This window comes from Dendrobates tinctorius, unplaced genomic scaffold, assembly GCF_039654945.1.
Source record: "Dendrobates tinctorius isolate UK_male_01 unplaced genomic scaffold, ASM3965494v1 ptg000152l, whole genome shotgun sequence".
Lineage (NCBI taxonomy): Eukaryota > Metazoa > Chordata > Amphibia > Anura > Dendrobatidae > Dendrobates > Dendrobates tinctorius.
The window spans coordinates 3,462,577-3,481,196 of record NW_027361819.1 but is presented as its reverse complement, the minus strand read 5'-3'; the positions used below and the strand labels follow the sequence as shown (position 1 = coordinate 3,481,196).

At 45.1% G+C, this 18,620-nt stretch overlaps 1 protein-coding gene across 1 annotated transcript in view; it reads right to left on the bottom strand.

The window, feature by feature from the left end:
• Positions 1-18,620, bottom strand: part of SEZ6L2 (seizure related 6 homolog like 2) — a 70,636-nt gene that overhangs the window by 29,750 nt on the left and 22,266 nt on the right. The window contains exons 3-5 of the mRNA XM_073547410.1: positions 13,005-13,256; positions 12,740-12,873; positions 12,327-12,519 (exon numbers count right to left, since the gene is read on the bottom strand). Of these exons, the coding sequence (XP_073403511.1) occupies positions 12,327-12,519; positions 12,740-12,873; positions 13,005-13,256 (579 nt within the window). The remainder of the gene's footprint in view (positions 1-12,326; positions 12,520-12,739; positions 12,874-13,004; positions 13,257-18,620) is intronic.

Genomic DNA, 18,620 nt, shown 5'->3' with positions numbered 1-18,620 from the left:
CGATAATCAATACACGGTCTTAATGAACCATCTTTCTTGGCCACAAAAAAAACCCAGCGCCTAAAGGTGACGAGGATGGTCTAATATGACCCTTCTCCAACGACTCCTTAATATAAGATCGCATAGCATCATGTTCGGGTACTGATAAGTTGAAAAGCCGACCCTTGGGAAATTTACACCCAGGCATCAACTCAATTGCACAGTCATAACTCCTGTGACGAGGCAAAGACGCAGACTTACTCTCACTAAATACATCAGAAAGATCGGCCAGATAATCAGGAACATCATGAGACTGGGGAGAGGTGGAGAAAACAGGAGCATCACTAAGAACACACTGACAATCCCAACTCACCACAGACCCAGATTTCCAATCCAAAACTGGATTATGAGTTTGCAACCAGGGAAAACCCAGAACAATGGTATCATGCAAATTATGCAGCACCAAAAATTTACAATTTTCTTGGTGGTCTGAGGAAACTCGCATTATCACCTGGGTCCAAAACTGAGGTTTATTCTCCGCCAAAGGAGTAGCATCAATACCCCTCAAAGGGATAGGCGTCCGCAGAGGCGTCATGGAGAAACCACAATGTTTAGCAAAGTCCAAATCCATCAGATTCAGAGCTGCTCCTGAATCCACAAAAGCCTTAGTGGAAAATGTGGACAAGGAGCAGATCAAAGTAATTGCCAAAAGGAACTTAGGTTGTACACTGCCCACAGCAAATGTGTGTGCAAAACGTTTCTCTCATTTAGGGCAGACAGAAATAGTATGAGAGGCGTCTCCACAGAAAAAACACAGCTTATTACGCCTTCTAAACTCCTGACGTTGCGCCCTAGACAAAACCCCATCACATTGCATAGGTTCAGACATTTGTTCAAAAGGTGGCAGCGCCTCCCGTGTAGTTTTACGTTCACGTAAACGCCGATCAACTTGAATGGCTAATGACATAGAATCATCCAGACCAGAGGGAACAGGAAATCCCACCATAACATCTTTTACGGTCTCTGACAATCCTTTCCGAAAGAGAGCCGCCAATGCACTATCATTCCATGTAGTAAGGACCGCCCACTTTCGGAATTTTTGACAATATGACTCTGCAGGATCCTGACCCTGGTTTAATGCCAACAGGGTTCTCTCAGCTTGATCAATGGCATTAGGTTCATCATACAACAACCGCAAGGCCTGAAAAAATGCATCCACATTAGTCAGAATAGGATTTTCAGGTGTCAGAGAAAAAGCCCAATCCTGGGGATCGCCGCGAAGCAAGGAGATTACAATTTTAACCTGCTGCGCAGAGCTCCCCGATGAGTTAGGCTTCAAAGCAAGAAATAATTTACAATTATTCTTAAAATTCAAAAATTTAGACCGATCTCCAGAAAACACATCAGGAGTGGGGATCTTTGGTTCAGCAGCATGTGACTGAACGAGATAGGCGGAAATTCCCTGCACTTCAGCAGCGAGCTGCTCCACACGATCAGACAATTGCTTAATCTCCATTAAGGAAAAAATCCTCCTACGGCCCCAGAGAAAAAGAGGAAAAAATATACATAAAAAAGAAAAAAATTCTGACAATTTTTTTTTTCTTTTCTTTTTCCTGCTTTTGAGTACCCTAGAATCTGCGGTATGGCTGGTGATTCTGTTATGAACGGGTAGCCGAGGAGGAAATAAAAACAATACAAGCTAAGTCTCAGAAAACCAAAAAGGTTGGTAACTATGCAAACTGCAGACCCCTGATCCTAACACACAACTAGCAGCAGTCGTGGAGCGTTCCTACAGTGGTCCTAGACGCCTCGTCACAACCGGAGAACTAGATAAGCCTAAAGCAGGAAAAGAGGAAAACTAACTGCCCCAGAGCAGACCCCAAAGGAGAGACAGCCCCCCACATGTATTGACGGTGAAAAAAGATGAAAACACAAGCAAGGCAGGAAAATAGGCTGAGCAAACGATGGGGCCCAAACTAACTAGAAAGGAAAGGAAAAGGAAAGACACTGTCTGCAGTCTGCCAAAAAACCCTACAAAATGTCCAACACAACTGATAGCAAAAATAACCCTGAAGTCACTAGACTTCTCCCACTATATCAGCACTCGGAAATATTCTGAGACAGAGCAAAAAGAGACCAATCTAATAAGGGACAAAAAAAAGGCAATTTGGCAAATAAGAGTGGAAATTCAGCACAGCCCAGCCGGGCTGGCTGACCACACAAAAAACTGAAAAGACCAACAAGAGCAAGTGTGAACATTAGCAATAAACAAACTTATCTTTGAGAAGACTGGAACAGAGCTGAGTCCTAGACCTGAGAAGCAGAGTGAATCACCAGCACCTGGATAGGGCGTCGGCTGTCTTATATCCAGTCTGATACTCCAGAGATCCAATCATTATCTTCCTCACCAGGTGGATGATTACTACCACTCAAACCAACCTCACTACCTCCTGTCACCACCAGAGGGAGAACGGAAGGGGAACTCTCAACTGGTGGAGCAGAAAATGAGCTCATAACAATAACTACTATAATACTGCCCCCTATGAACAAGAATATAACTACTATAATACTGCCCTCTATGTACAAGAATATACCTACTATAATACTCCCCCTATGTACAAGAATATAACTACTGTAATACTGCCCCTATATACAGGAATATAACTACTATAATACTGCCCCCTATGTACAAGAATATAACTACTATAATACTGCCCCTATGAACAAGAATATAACTACTATAATACTGCTCCCTGTTGTGAGTTCTTTTTCCCCTTCATTACTGAGGCCCGAGGAACTCCCTCTTCTGGTAAAGAAAGGTAGTGAGCCTGATTGTCAAACACCTGAGGCTGATGATTGTGACTGGCTGAGTGGAGTTACGGACTGGATATAATGCTGCCGACGCCCTTCTGCCCTGCGGGTGATTTCTCTGTGGGATCCTTGGAGACCAGTCTGAATTCCTGCTCCTCCAAAGCTAAGTTTTCTGTTCGGCCTTTTGCTTTTGTGCTTTGACTTTGTTTTTGCTTTGTTTTTCTGGATTTCTGCCATTCCCTGCTGGGGTGTGCTGAATTCATTTAGCTCTGTCTTCTGAAAATACCTGAGTGCTGATTCAGTTTTTGAAGCCTAGCTGCTTCAGGGCCTTTTTCATATCAGCTGGTTGGATTATGTCTTTGATAGGGTTTTGGCAGATTGCAGACAGCAGCCTTCCTGTCCTTTCCTATCTAGGTAGTTTTGGGGCCCCGTCTTTGCTCAGTCTATCTTTCTGTCTGTGTTAGTATTTTCATCTTGCTTCACCGTCATTATATGTTGGGGGCTGTCTATTGCTTTGGGGTCTGCTCTGGGGCAGTTTAGATTTCCCCTTTCTTTCTTTAGGCCTATGTATTTCTCCGGCTGTGATCGAGGGGTCTAGGGCATCGTAGGAACCCCCCACGGCTACTACTAGTTGTGTTGATAGGTTCAGGGGTCTGCAATCTGATAGTTGCCAACTTCTCTGGTTTTCTGGACTTAGCTTGTATTTCTGCCTTTGCCTCCTACGGTGACTCATTCATAACAGAATCACCCGCCATACCGCAGATTCTAGGGTACTCAATAGCAGGAAAGAATTGTAAAAAAAAAAAAAAAAAAAAAAAAAAAAAGGGTGTATATTTTTTCCTCTATATCTCTGAGGCCTTAGGGGGAATTTTTTTTTTCTCTCAATGGAGATAAAGCAATTGTCTGATCGTGTGGAGCAGCTCGCTGCGGAAGTGCGGGGAATTTCCGCCTACCTTGCTCATTCACATGCTGCTGAACCAAAGATTCCCACACCTGATGTATTTTTTGGGGATCGGTCTAAATTTTTGAATTTCAAAAATAATTGTAAATTATTTTTTGCCTTGAAGCCTAACTCGTCAGGGAGCTCCGCGCAGCACGTTAAAATTGTCATCTCTTTGCTGCGCGGCGATCCCCAGGATTGGGCGTTTTCTTTGAAACCTGATGATCCTATTCTGACTAATGTGAACGCATTCTTTCAAGCTTTGGGGTTGTTGTATGACGAACCTAATGCCATTGATCAGGCTGAAAAGACCCTGCTGGCATTGAGCCAGGGTCGTGATTCTGCAGAATTGTACTGTCAAAGATTCCGAAAGTGGGCAGTACTTGCTACCTGGAATGATAGTGCCTTGGCTGCTCTCTTTCGGAAGGGGTTGTCAGAAGCCGTAAAAGATACTATGGTGGGATTTCCTGTTCCCTCTGGTCTTGACGATTCTATGTCATTAGCCATTCAGGTTGATCGGCGTTTGCGCGAACACAAAGCTGCACGAGAGGTGTTGCCACCTGTTGAACAAATGTCTGAACCTATGCAATGTGATCGAGTTTTTTCCAGAGAGCAGCGTCAGGAGTTCAGAAGGCGTAATAAGTTGTGTTTTTTCTGTGGAGATACCTCGCATATTATTTCTGTCTGTCCCAAACGAGAGAAACGCTTTGCACACACGTTTTCTGTTGGGGGTGTTCAACCTAAGTTTCTTCTGGCTATTACTCTGATCTGCTCCCTGTCCACATTTTCTGCCAAGGCGTTTGTGGATTCGGGAGCAGCCCTAAACCTAATGGACTTGGATTTTGCTAAACGTTGTGGATTTCCGATGACACCTCTGCAGACGCCTATCCCTTTGAGGGGAATTGATGCTACTCCTTTGGCTAAAAATAAACCCCAGTTTTGGACCCAGGTGGTGATGCGGGTCGCCCCAGACCATCAAGAAAATTGCAGATTTCTGGTGTTGCATAATCTGCATGATACTGTTGTTCTGGGGTTTCCCTGGTTACAGATTCATAATCCAGTTTTGGATTGGAAATCTGTGTCTGTGGTGAGTTGGGGTTGTCGGTGTGCCTTTAGTGAGGCTCCGGTGTTTTCCACCTCTCCTCAGTCGCATGATGTTCCTGATTATTTGGCGGACTTTTATGATGTTTTTAGTGAGAATAAGTCTGCGTCTCTGCCTCCTCATAGGAGTTATGACTGTGCAATTGAACTGAGCCCGGGGTGTAAATTTCCCAAGGGTCGGCTCTTCAATTTATCTGTACCCGAGCACGAGGCTATGCGATCCTATATTAAGGAGGCGTTGGAGAAGGGTCATATTAGACCATTCTCGTCACCCTTGGGTGCCGTTTTTTTTTTGTAGCCAAAAAGGATGGTTCATTAAGGCCTTGTATTGATTATCGTTCCCTCAACAAAATTACTGTTAAATATCAGTATCCGTTACCCCTGATTTCTGATCTATTCTCCAGAGTTAAAGGTGCTTGCTGGTTTACCAAGCTTGACCTCAGGGGGGCGTATAATCTTATTCGCATTAAGCATGGGGATGAATGGAAGACGGCGTTTAATACTCCGGAGGGACATTTTGAGTATCTGGTGATGCCTTTTGGGCTCACTAATGCCCCTTCTGTCTTCCAGTGCTTCATGAACGATATTTTCCGAGATTTTGTCGATAAATTTTTGATTATCTATCTGGATGATATTTTGATCTTCTCCAAGGATTGGGATTCTCATGTGGAACATATTCGGACTGTGTTCCGGATCTTGAGGGAGAATTCCCTGTATGTCAAGGGATCTAAATGCCTTTTTGGAGTACAGAGGATTTCTTTTTTGGGATTTATTTTGTCCCCGTCAACTATTGAAATGGACCCGGCCAAGGTACAGGCCATTCACGATTGGGTTCAGCCCACTTCTTTGAAGGCCCTTCAGAAGTTTTTGGGTTTTGCTAATTTTTATCGGAAATTTATAGCAAAATTTTCTAGTATTGCCAAGCCATTGACTGATTTGACTAAAAAGGGTGCTGATGTGTTAAATTGGTCTCCGGAGGCTGTTTCTTCCTTTCAGGAGTTGAAGCGAAGATTCACCTCCGCCCCAGTTTTGCGGCAACCTGATGTCTCACTCCCGTTCCAGGTAGAGGTGGATGCTTCTGAGATTGGTGCAGGAGCTGTTTTGTCCCAAAAGGATCCTGTAACATCTAAAATGAATCCCTGTGCTTTCTTTTCCCAAAAGTTCTCTCCATCTGAACGTAACTATGATGTGGGGAATAGGGAACTGTTGGCCATGAAATGGGCATTTGAGGAGTGGAGACATTGGTTGGAGGGAGCTAAGCATCAAGTCATGGTCCTCACGAATTTGATTTACCTAGCGTCGGCTAAGCGCTTGAACCCTAGACAGGCTAGGTGGGCCTTGTTTATTACACGTTTTGATTTTGTGGTTTCTTTTCTTCCTGGAACAAAGAATGTCAAGGCAGACGCCCTCTCTAGGAGCTTCCTTGCTGATTCTCCTGTGGTGACCAAGCCTGCTACCATCTTAGGCGAAGGGGTAGTTCTTTCTGCCATCTCGACCGATTTGAGACGTGCTCTGGAAGAGTTACAGGAGGACAAACCTGAGCGTTGTCCCAGTGGAAAGTTGTATGTTCCTGACCAGTGGAAGAAGAGAGTGATGTCTGAAGTTCATTGCTCTGCTTTGGCTGGTCATCCAGGTATTTTTGGTACTAGAGATCTGGTGAGTCATTTTTTTTGGTGGCCCTCCTCGTCTCGTGATGTCAGGAATTTTGTGCAGTCCTGTGGGACGTGCTCCCGGTCTAAATCGTGTTCTCGCTCTAGTGGGTTGTTGATGCCTTTGCCTGTCCCCAAGAGGCCATGGACCCATATTTCAATGGATTTCATCTCTGATATGCCTGTCTCTCAGAGGATGACTGTTATTTGGGTGATTTGTGATAGGTTCTCTAAGATGGTTCATCTTGTACCACTCCCTAAGTTGCCGTCTTCCTCTGAGTTGGTGCCCCTGTTTTTGCAACAGGTGGTTCGTTTGCACGGGATTCCTGAGAACACTGTATCTGACAGAGGAGTGCAGTTTGTGTCTAGATTTTGGAGAACTTTCTGTTCCAGGCTGGGAATTCAGTTGTCCTTCTCCTCTGCTTTTCACCCTCAGACCAATGGGCAGACAGAGAGAACAAACCAGACCTTGGAGTCATATTTGAGATGTTTTATTTCTGCTGATCAGGATGATTGGGTTTCATTTTTGCCCTTGGCCGAATTTGCTTTGAATAATAGAGCTAGTTCTGCCACTTTGATGTCACCTTTTTTTTGTAACTTTGGGTTTCATCCTCGATTTTCTTCAGGGCAGGTGGAGCCCTCTGCCTGCCCAGGTGTTGACACTGTGGTGGAGAGAATGCACCAGATCTGGGACCAAGTGGTGGATAAGTTATCTCTCTCCCAGGAGAAGGCCCAGCGGTTTTCCAACCGACATAGGACCATTGGTCCCCAGTTTAAGGTTGGTGATATGGTGTGGTTATCATCAAAAAATATTGCTATGAAGGTGGCTTCTCCTAAGTTTAAGCCTAGATTTATTGGACCTTACAAGATTGTGGAGATTATTATTCCGGTCTCTTTTCGTTTGGCTCTTCCTGTCACATTTAAAATCCATAATGTGCTCCATAAGTCTTTGTTGAAGAGGTTTGTTGAACCTGTTGTTCCGGGGGTGGCACCTCCAGACCCTGTATTGGTTGAAGGTAACATGGAGTATGAGGTAGAGAAAGTACTGGATTCCCGTCTGGCTAGACGGAGACTCCAGTATTTGGTTAAGTGGAAGGGTTATGGTCAGGAGGATAATTCCTGGGTCTCCGCCTCTGATATTCATGCCAAACGATTGGTGCGTGCCTTTCATCGGGCTCACCCTGATCGCCCTGGTGGCATAGTTGAGGGTTCGGTGACCCCTCCTCAAGGGGGAGGTACTGTTGTGAGTTCATTTTCCCCTTCATTACTGAGGCCCGAGGAACTCCCTCTTCTGGTAAAGAAAGGTAGTGAGCCTGATTGTCAAACACCTGAGGCTGATGATTGTGACTGGCTGAGTGGAGTTACGGACTGGATATAATGCTGCCGACGCCCTTCTGCCCTACGGGTGATTTCTCTGTGGGATCCTTGGAGACCAGTCTGAATTCCTGCTCCTCCAAAGCTAAGTTTTCTCTTCTTTGGCAGATTGCAGACAGCAGCCTTCCTGTCCTTTCCTATCTAGGTAGTTTTGGGGCCCCGTCTTTGCTCAGTCTATCTTTCTGTCTGTGTTAGTATTTTCATCTTGCTTCACCGTCATTATATGTTGGGGGCTGTCTATTGCTTTGGGGTCTGCTCTGGGGCAGTTTAGATTTCCCCTTTCTTTCTTTAGGCCTATGTATTTCTCCGGCTGTGATCGAGGGGTCTAGGGCATCATAGGAACCCCCCACGGCTACTACTAGTTGTGTTGATAGGTTCAGGGGTCTGCAATCTGATAGTTGCCAACTTCTCTGGTTTTCTGGACTTAGCTTGTATTTCTGCCTTTGCCTCCTACGGTGACTCATTCATAACAGCTCCCTATGTACAAGAATATAACTACTATAATACTGCCCCTATGTACAAGAATATAACTACTATAATACTGCCCCTATATACAGGAATATAACTACTATAATACTGCCCCCTATGTACAAGAATATAACTACTATAATACTGCCCCTATGAACAAGAATATAACTACTATAATACTGCCCCCTATGTACAAGAATATAACTACTATAATACTGCTCCTATGAACAAGAATATAACTACTATAATACTGCTCCCTATGTACAAGAATATAACTACTATAATACTGCTCCTATGTACAAGAATATAACTACTATAATACTGCCCCCTATGTACAAGAATATAACTACTATAATACTGCCCCTATGTACAAGAATATGACTACTATAATACTGCCCCTATAAACAGGAATATAACTACTATAATACCGCCCCTATGTACAGGAATATAACTACTATAATACTGCCCCTATATACAGGAATATAACTACTATAATACTGAACCCTATGTACAAGAATATAACTACTATAATACTGCCCCTATGAACAAGAATATAACTACTATAATACTGCCCCCTATGTACAAGAATATAACTACTATAACACTGCTCCTATGAACAAGAATATAACTACTATAATACTGCTCCCTATGTACAAGAATATAACTACTATAATACTGCTCCTATGAACAAGAATATAACTACTATAATACTGCCCCTATGTACAAGAATATAACTACTATAATACTGCTCCTATGAACAAGAATATAACTACTATAATACTGTCCCCTATGTACAGGAATATAACTACTATAATTCTGCTCCTATGTACAAGAATATAACTACTATAATACTGCTCCTATGTACAAGAATATAACTACTATAATACTGCTCCCTATGTACAAGAATATAACTACTATAATACTCCCCCTATGTACAAGAATATAGCTACTATAATACTGCTCCTATGTACAAGAATATAACTACTATAATACTGCCCCTATGTACAAGAATATAACTACTATAATACTGCTCCCTATGTACAAGAATATAACTACTATAATACTGCCCCTATGTACAAGAATATAACTACTATAATACTGCCCCCTATGTACAAGAATATAACTACTATAATGCTGCCCCCTATGTACAAGAATATAACTACTATAATACTGCCCCTATGTACAAGAATATAACTACTATAATACTGCCTCCTATATACAAGAATATAACTACTATGATACTGCCCCTATGTACAAGAATATAACTACTATAATACTGTCCCCTATGTACAGGAATATAACTACTATAATACTGCCCCCTATGTACAAGAATATAACTACTATAATACTGCTCCTATGAACAAGCATATAACTACTATAATACTGCCTCCTATATACAAGAATATAACTACTATAATACTGCCCCTATGTACAAGAATATAACTACTATAATACTGTCCCCTATGTACAGGAATATAACTACTATAATACTGCCCCCTATGTACAAGAATATAACTACTATAATACTGCCCCTATGTACAAGAATATAACTACTATAATACTGCCTCCTATATACAAGAATATAACTACTATAATACTGCCCCTATGTACAAGAATATAACTACTATAATAATGTCCCCTATGTACAGGAATATAACTACTATAATACTGCTCCTATGTACAGGAATATAACTACTATAATACTGCCCCCTATGTACAAGAATATAACTACTATAACACTGTCCCCTATGTACAAGAATATAACTACTATAATACTGCTCCTATGTACAGGAATATAACTACTATAATACTGCTCCTATGTACAAGAATATAACTACTATAATACTGCCCCCTATGTACAGGAATATAACTACTATAATACTGCTCCTATGTACAAGAATATAACTACTATAATACTGCCCCTATGTATAAGAATATAACTACTATAATACGGCTCCCTATGCACAAGAATATAACTACTATAATACTGCCCCCTATGTACAAGAATATAACTACTATAATACTGCTCCTATGTACAAGAATATAACTACTATAATACTGCCCCTATGTATAAGAATATAACTACTATAATACTGCTCCCTATGTACAAGAATATAACTACTATAATACTGCTCCTATGTACAAGAATATAACTACTATAATACTGCTCCTGTGTACAAGAATATAACTACTATAATACTGCTCCTATGTACAAGAATATAACTACTATAATACTGCCCCTATGTACAAGAATATAACTACTAAAATACTGTCCCCTATGTACAGGAATATAACTACTATAATACTGCTCCTATGTACAGGAATATAACTACTATAATACTGCCCCCTATGTACAAGAATATAACTACTATAATACTGTCCCCTATGTACAAGAATATAACTACTATAATACTGCTCCTATGTACAGGAATATAACTACTATAATACTGCTCCTATGTACAAGAATATAACTACTATAATACTGCCCCCTATGTACAGGAATATGACTACTATAATACTGCTCCTATGTACAAGAATATAACTACTATAATACTGCCCCTATGTATAAGAATATAACTACTATAATACGGCTCCCTATGCACAAGAATATAACTACTATAATACTGCTCCTATGTACAAGAATATAACTACTATAATACTGCCCCTATGTACAAGAATATAACTACTATAATACTGCCCCATGTACAAGAATATAACTACTATAATACTGCCCCTATGTACAAGAATATAACTACTATAATACTGCCCCCTATGTACAAGAATATAACTACTATAATACTGCCCCTATGTACAAGAATATAACTACTATAATACTGCCCCTATGTACAAGAATATAACTATTATAATACTGCCCCTATGTACAAGAATATAACTACTATAATACTGCCCCCTATGTATAAGAATATAACTACTATAATACTGCTCCCTATGTACAAGAATATAACTACTATAATACTGCCCCTATGTATAAGAATATAACTACTATAATACTGCTCCCTATGTACAAGAATATAACTACTACAATACTGCCCCCTATGTACAGGAATATAACTACTACGGTATAATACTGCTCCTATGTACAAGAATATAACTACTATAATACTGCTCCTATGTACAAGAATATAACTACTATAATACTGCCCCTATGTATAAGAATATAACTACTATAATACTGCCCCTATGTATAAGAATATAACTACTATAATACTGCCCCCTATGTACAAGAATATAACTACTATAATACTGCCCCTATGTACAAGAATATAACTACTATAATACAGCCCCCTATGTACAAGAATATAACTACTATAATACTGCTCCCAATGTACAAGAATATAACTACTATAATACTGCTCCTATGTACAAGAATATAACTACTATAATACTGCCCCTATGTACAAGAATATAACTACTATAATACTGCTCCTATGTACAAGAATATAACTACTATAATACTGCTCCTATGTACTAGAATATAACTACTATAATACTGCTCCTATGTACTAGAATATAACTACTATAATACTGCTCCTATGTACTAGAATATAACTACTATAATACTGCCCGCTATGTACAAGAATATAACTACTATAATACTGCTCCTATGTACAAGAATATAACTACTATAATACTGCCCGCTATGTACATGAATATAACTACTATAATACTGCTCCTATGTACTAGAATATAACTACTATAATACTGCTCCTATGTACAAGAATATAACTACTATAATACTGCTCCTATGTACTAGAATATAACTACTATAATACTGCCCGCTATGTACAAGAATATAACTACTATAATACTGCTCCTATGTACAAGAATATAACTACTATAATACTGCCCGCTATGTACATGAATATAACTACTATAATACTGCTCCTATGTACAGGAATATAACTACTATAATACCGCCCCTATGTGCAATGATTAGTGGACGGGTGACTATGATATGGAGAGGGCTGTGATAAACATTTTACCTTGGTAGCGCAGTTTGAATGCTCCAGGGCTGGTGGAGCGGTATGTCTGGAACCGTACTGCAATGTGATTGGTTGGACTGCGGATCACCTGACCCTCTGCCATCAGCGTCTCATTGGCCAGCAGGAAGCGGTGATCTTCTTCTAACCCCTCCACGCTCAGCGCCTCCTCCTTGGACAGGTTTAGCTTCTCCACCTGGAAACATTTGGCCGATATAAATCTTTCTCATCATTATGGAAAACAATTAACCCCGAGTCGTCTCCTATCAGGATGGTAACGATTGTCACATTTGGGGCCATCCTGGGTTGTGGGGGCGCAGCGACAACCCTCGCGGTGTCTGAGGTGACAGCCATGTTGGTTGTGGCCCTGGTGAGGATGACTCGGGGACAGAGATCCCATCGCTGATCACACTCACCCGGATCTCCACGCCGTACCCCAGGTACACGGACACGCTGTATGTGCAGTCCAGGCCGCCAAAGAAGCTTCCCCCCGAATATTCCGGAGCCTCCAGGATGCCTTCCAGCTCCGAGATGTTATTATTACAGAGAACTGCAGAGAAGGAGACAGAAACTCCCATCATACACCACCCTGGTGGTTGTCAGGGCAAGCTGAGAGTTGTAGTTCTGCATCCTTTGGAGAGGATGACTACACCCAGCCAGGGTCACCCCCATCATCCTCACCTGGGCTGTGCACGGTCGTTACGGTGGTGGTGGTGATCAGAGTGGTGGTGGTCTCTTCCTCGCCTTCTGCAGAGGGTCCTGGACCTCCTGTTGGGGCTGGAGATGGAGGCGTCAATGTGCTGAGGGGTGGAGGAAGTGAGAATGTCCCCCCGATGGCCGTGGTGAGGACGCCGGAGGTCTCGCTGACCCCTGCAGGGGCCAGGTCTTCAGTCAGGGACACAGGGGCGGCCCGGGTGGGCACAGACGTTGTACCTGGTGATGATAGAACATAGGAATGACTATACCAACACTCATGACATCACTTCTCCGGTACGGGCCCGGAGGAAGAACAGGTCAAATACTCTAGTCACACCCAAAGCTGCACCCACGATTCTACTGGCGGCTTCTGAACAACATCAGGGCATTAAAGATTAAAGGGGTATTCCAATCTCCAAGATCCTATCCCAACATGTTGTAGGGGTAATAATGATATTAGCAAATACCTCCAATTAGAAAAGTTGTATAGTTCTTCTGATTCGCTATGTCTCTTTCCTCATGTGCCGGACCTTAGGTATCCATGGTTACAACCACTGATACAGTGACAATTAGCTAGTTGTTAGTGGTCATAACCATGGTTACCTACGGTCCTGCACATGAGGAAAGAGACATAGCGAATCAGAAGAACTAGACTACATTTCTAATTGGAGGTATTTGCTATTATTATTATTACACCTCCTACTACATATTAGGATAGGATCTTGGAGATGGGAATACCGCTGGTTTATCATCAAATTTGTACGTAGTATAGGCGATAACTTCCTGATCCCTGAGGGTCCACATGCTGGGTTCCCAGAGATCCTAGCCTGTCTTGAATGAAGGGGGGGGGGTGAGCTCAGACTTCGCTCCATTCATTGTCTGTGGGACTTCCAGCAAACGCACAGCGCAGTGCTCGGCTTCCTCCATCGGTCCCATAAAAGATGAAGCTTTGGTGGAGCCGCATATTCAGGATCGTTGGACCCCCGCGATCAGTAAATTATCTGAACCCTATTTTCAGGGGATGACTTTAAAACTTGGCACAGCCCCTTTAAATTCTACATGACATGGGAATGGGGGTCTGAATATACTGTGGCAGTGGTAGGGTCATGGAGCCCCATAAACGGTGGGGCCATTTTTCCTTCTTCTGATGCACCACAGACAGCGAGCCAGCAGGGGGCAGCCACAAGATGTAAAGTCCTGCATACAGAGCATCGATTGCCTGCAGCTTTGGATGTGACTGGAGGATATAATATGGTGTATCTAAGCAATGTATATCTGACCCATAAAATGAAGTGCAGCAGTGAGACTTGGGGGTGAGGTGCGGCCCCCTATGTGCAGACCCCGCTATAAGTGACTCGTTGCTGTACGTGTGCTCTGCCTCCCCCACATGTCGCTCTGATTGATGCCCCTCTGCAGATCTGATCTGGGTTTCTCTGCTCCTCGATGACCCCCGCTGTTTGACCTATGGATTTGATAATTATGTGACCGCCTCAAGACGCAGATAAGGATCTTCATCGCTGGAGATCAATACCTGGGAGCCTCTCCTGGAATGATTCCTCCCACCAGGACAGAGACCAGAATCTGCTCCCCTGGACGTTTTCATATGAGATTCCCACTGTTATCGATGCCCCCTCCAATGTGGCCGCCCCCTAGAATTTCCATAGTAATGCCCCCCTCCAATATGGCCGCCCCCTAGCATTTCCTTAGTGATGCCCATCTCCAATATGGCCGTCCCCTAGCATTTCCTTAGTAATGCCCCCCTCCAATATGGCCGCCCCCTAGCATTTCCTTAGTGATGCCCATCTCCAATATGGCCACCCCCTAGCATTTCCTTAGTAATGCCCCCCTCCAATATGGCCGCTCCCTAGCTTTTCCTTAGTAATGCCCCCCTCCAATATGGCCGCCCCCTAGCATTTCCTTAGTAATGCCCCCCTCCAATATGGCCGCCCCCTAGAATTTCCATAGTAATGCCCCCTCTAATATGGCCGCCCCCTAGAATTTCCGTAGTAATGCCCCCTCCAATATGGCCGCCCCCTAGCATTTCCTTAGTAATACCCCCCTCCAAAATGGCCGCCCCCTAGCATTTCCATAGTAATGCCCCCCTCCAATATGGCCGCCCCCTAGCATTTCCATAGTAATACCCCCTCCAACATGGCCGCCCCCTAGCATTTCCATAGTAATGCCCCCCTCCAATATGGCCGCCCCCTAGCATTTCCATAGTAATGCCCCCCTCCAATATGGCCGCCCCCTAGCATTTCCATAGTAATGCCCCCCTCCAATATGGCCGCCCTCTAGCATTTCCTTAGTGATGCCCCCCTCCAATATGGCCGCCCCCTAGCATTTCCTTAGTGATGCCCCCCTCCAATATGGCCGCCCCCTAGCATTTCCTTAGTGATGCCCCCCTCCAATATGGCCGCCCCCTAGCATTTCCTTAGTAATGCCCCAATCCAATATGGCCGCCCCCTAGCATTTCCATAGTAATGCCCCCCTCCAATATGGCCGCCCCCTAGCATTTCCATAGTAATGCCCCCCTCCAATATGGCCGCCCCCTAGCATTTCCATAGTAATGCCCCCCTCCAATATGGCCGCCCCCTAGCATTTCCATAGTAATGCCCCCCTCCAATACGGCCGCCCCCTAGCATTTCCATAGTAATACCCCCTCCAATATGGCCGCCCCCTAGCATTTCCTTAGTAATGCCCCTCTCCAATATGGCCGCCCCCTAGCATTTCCTTAGTGATGCCCCCCTCCAATATGGCCGCCCCCTAGCATTTCCATAGTAATGCCCCCCTCCAATATGGCCGCGCCCTAGCATTTCCTTAGTGATGCCCCCCTCCAATATGGCCGCCCCTAGCATTTCCTTAGTAATGCCCCCCTCCAGTATGGATGCCCCCTAGAATTTCCATAGTAATGCCCCTCTCCAATATGGCCGCCCCCTAGCATTTCCTTAGTGATGCCCCCCTCCAATATGGCCGCCCCCTAGCATTTCCTTAGTAATGCCCCCCTCCAATATGGCCGCCCCCTAGCAGTTCCATAGTAATGCCCCCCTCCAATATGGCTGCCCCCTAGAATTTCCATAGTAATGCCCCCCTCCAATATGGCCGCCCCCTAGCATTTCCTTAGTGATGCCCCCCTCCAATATGGCCGCTCCCTAGATTTTCCTTAGTAATGCCCCCCTCCAATATGGCCGCCCCCTAGCATTTCCTTAGTGATGCGCCCCTCCAATATGGCCGCCCCCTAGCATTTCCTTAGTAATGCCCCCCTCCAATATGGCCGCCCCCTAGAATTTCCATAGTAATGCCCCCTCTAATATGGCCGCCCCCTAGAATTTCCATAGTAATACCCCCTCCAATATGGCCGCCCCCTAGCATTTCCTTAGTAATACCCCCCTCCAAAATGGCCGTCCCCTAGCATTTCCATATTAATGCCCCCCTCCAATATGGCCGCCCCCTAGCATTTCCATAGTAATGCCCCCCTCCAATATGGCTGCCCCCTAGCATTTCCTTAGTAATGCCCCCCTCCAATATGGCCACCCCCTAGCATTTCCTTAGTAATGCCCCCCTCCAATATGGCCGCCCCCTAGCATTTCCTTAGTAATGCCCCCCTCCAATATGGCTGCCCCCTAGCATTTCCTTAGTGATGCCCCCCTCCAATATGGCTGCCCCCTAGCATTTCCTTAGCAATGCCCCCCTCCAATATGGCCGCCCCCTAGCATTTCCTTAGTAATGCCCCCCTCCAATATGGCTGCCCCCTAGAATTTCCATAGTAATGCCCCCCTCCAATATGGCCGCCCCCTAGCATTTCCTTAGTGATGCGCCCCTCCAATATGGCCGTCCCCTAGCATTTCCTTAGTGATGCCCCGCTCCAATATGGCCGCCCCCTAGCATTTCCTTAGTAATGCCCCCCTCTAATATGGCTGCCCCCTAGAATTTCCATAGTAATGCCCCCCTCCAATATGGCCGCCCCCTAGCATTTCCTTTGTGATGCCCCCCTCCAATATGGCCGCCCCCTAGCATTTCCTTAGTGATGCCCCCCTCCAATATGGCCGCCCCCTAGCATTTCCTTAGTGATGCCCCCCTCCAATATGGCCGCCCCCTAGCATTTCCTTAGTGATGCCCCCCTCCAATATGGCCGCCCCCTAGCATTTCCTTAGTGATGCCCCCCTCCAATATGGCCGCCCCCTAGCATTTCCTTAGTGATGCCCCCCTCCAATATGGCCGCCCCCTAGCATTTCCTTAGTGATGCCCCCCTCCAATATGGCCGCCCCCTAGCATTTCCTTAGTGATGCCCCCCTCCAATATGGCCGCCCCCTAGCATTTCCTTAGTAATGCCCCCCTCCAATATGGCCGCCCCCTAGCATTTCCTTAGTGATGCCCCCCTCCAACATGGCCGCCCCCTAGCATTTCCTTAGTGATGCGCCCCTCCAATATGGCCGCCCCCTAGCATTTCCTTAGTAATGCCCCCCTCCAATATGGCCGCCCCCTAGCATTTCCTTAGTAATGCCCCCCTCCAATATAGCTGCCCCCTAGCATTTCCTTAGTAATGCCCCCCTCCAATATGGCCGCCCCCTAGCATTTCCTTAGTAATGCCCCCCTCCAATATGGCCGCCCCCTAGCATTTCCTTAGTAATGCCCCCCTCCAATATGGCCGCCCCCTAGCATTTCCTTAGTAATGCCCCAATCCAATATGGCCGCCCCCTAGCATTTCCATAGTAATGCCCCCCTCCAATATGGCCGCCCCCTAGCATTTCCATAGTAATGCCCCCCTCCAATATGGCCGCCCCCTAGCATTTCCATAGTAATGCCCCCCTCCAATATGGCCGCCCCCTAGCATTTCCACAGTAATGCCCCCCTCCAATATGGCCGCCCCCTAGCATTTCAATAGTAATGCCCTCCTCCAATATGGCCGCCCTCTAGCATTTCCTTAGTGATGCCCCCCTCCAATATGGCCGCCCCCTAGCATTTCCTTAGTAATGCCCCCCTCCAATATGGCCGCCCTCTAGCATTTCCTTAGTGATGCCCCCCTCCAATATGGCCACCCCCTAGCATTTCCTTAGTAATGCCCTCCTCCAATATGGCCGCCCTCTAGCATTTCCTTAGTGATGCCCCCCTCCAATATGGCCGCCCCCTAGCATTTCCATAGTAATGCCCCCCTCCAATATGGCCGCCCTCTAGCATTTCCTTAGTGATGCCCCCCTCCAATATGGCCGCCTCCTAGCATTTCCTTAGTGATGCCTCCCTCCAATATGGCCGCCCCCTAGCATTTCCATAGTAATGCCCCCCTCCAATATGGCCGCCCTCTAGCATTTCCTTAGTGATGCCCCCCTCCAATATGGCCGCCCCCTAGCATTTCCATAGTAATGCCCCCCTCCAATATGGCCGCCCCCTAGCATTTCCATAGTAATGCCCCCCTCCAATATGGCCGCCCCCTAGCATTTCCATAGTAGTGCCCCCCTCCAATATGGACGCCCCCTAGCATTTCAATAGTAATGCCCTCCTCCAATATGGCCGCCCTCTAGCATTTCCTTAGTGATGCCCCCCTCCAATATGGCCGCCCCCTAGCATTTCCTTAGTAATGCCCCCCTCCAATATGGCCGCCCTGTA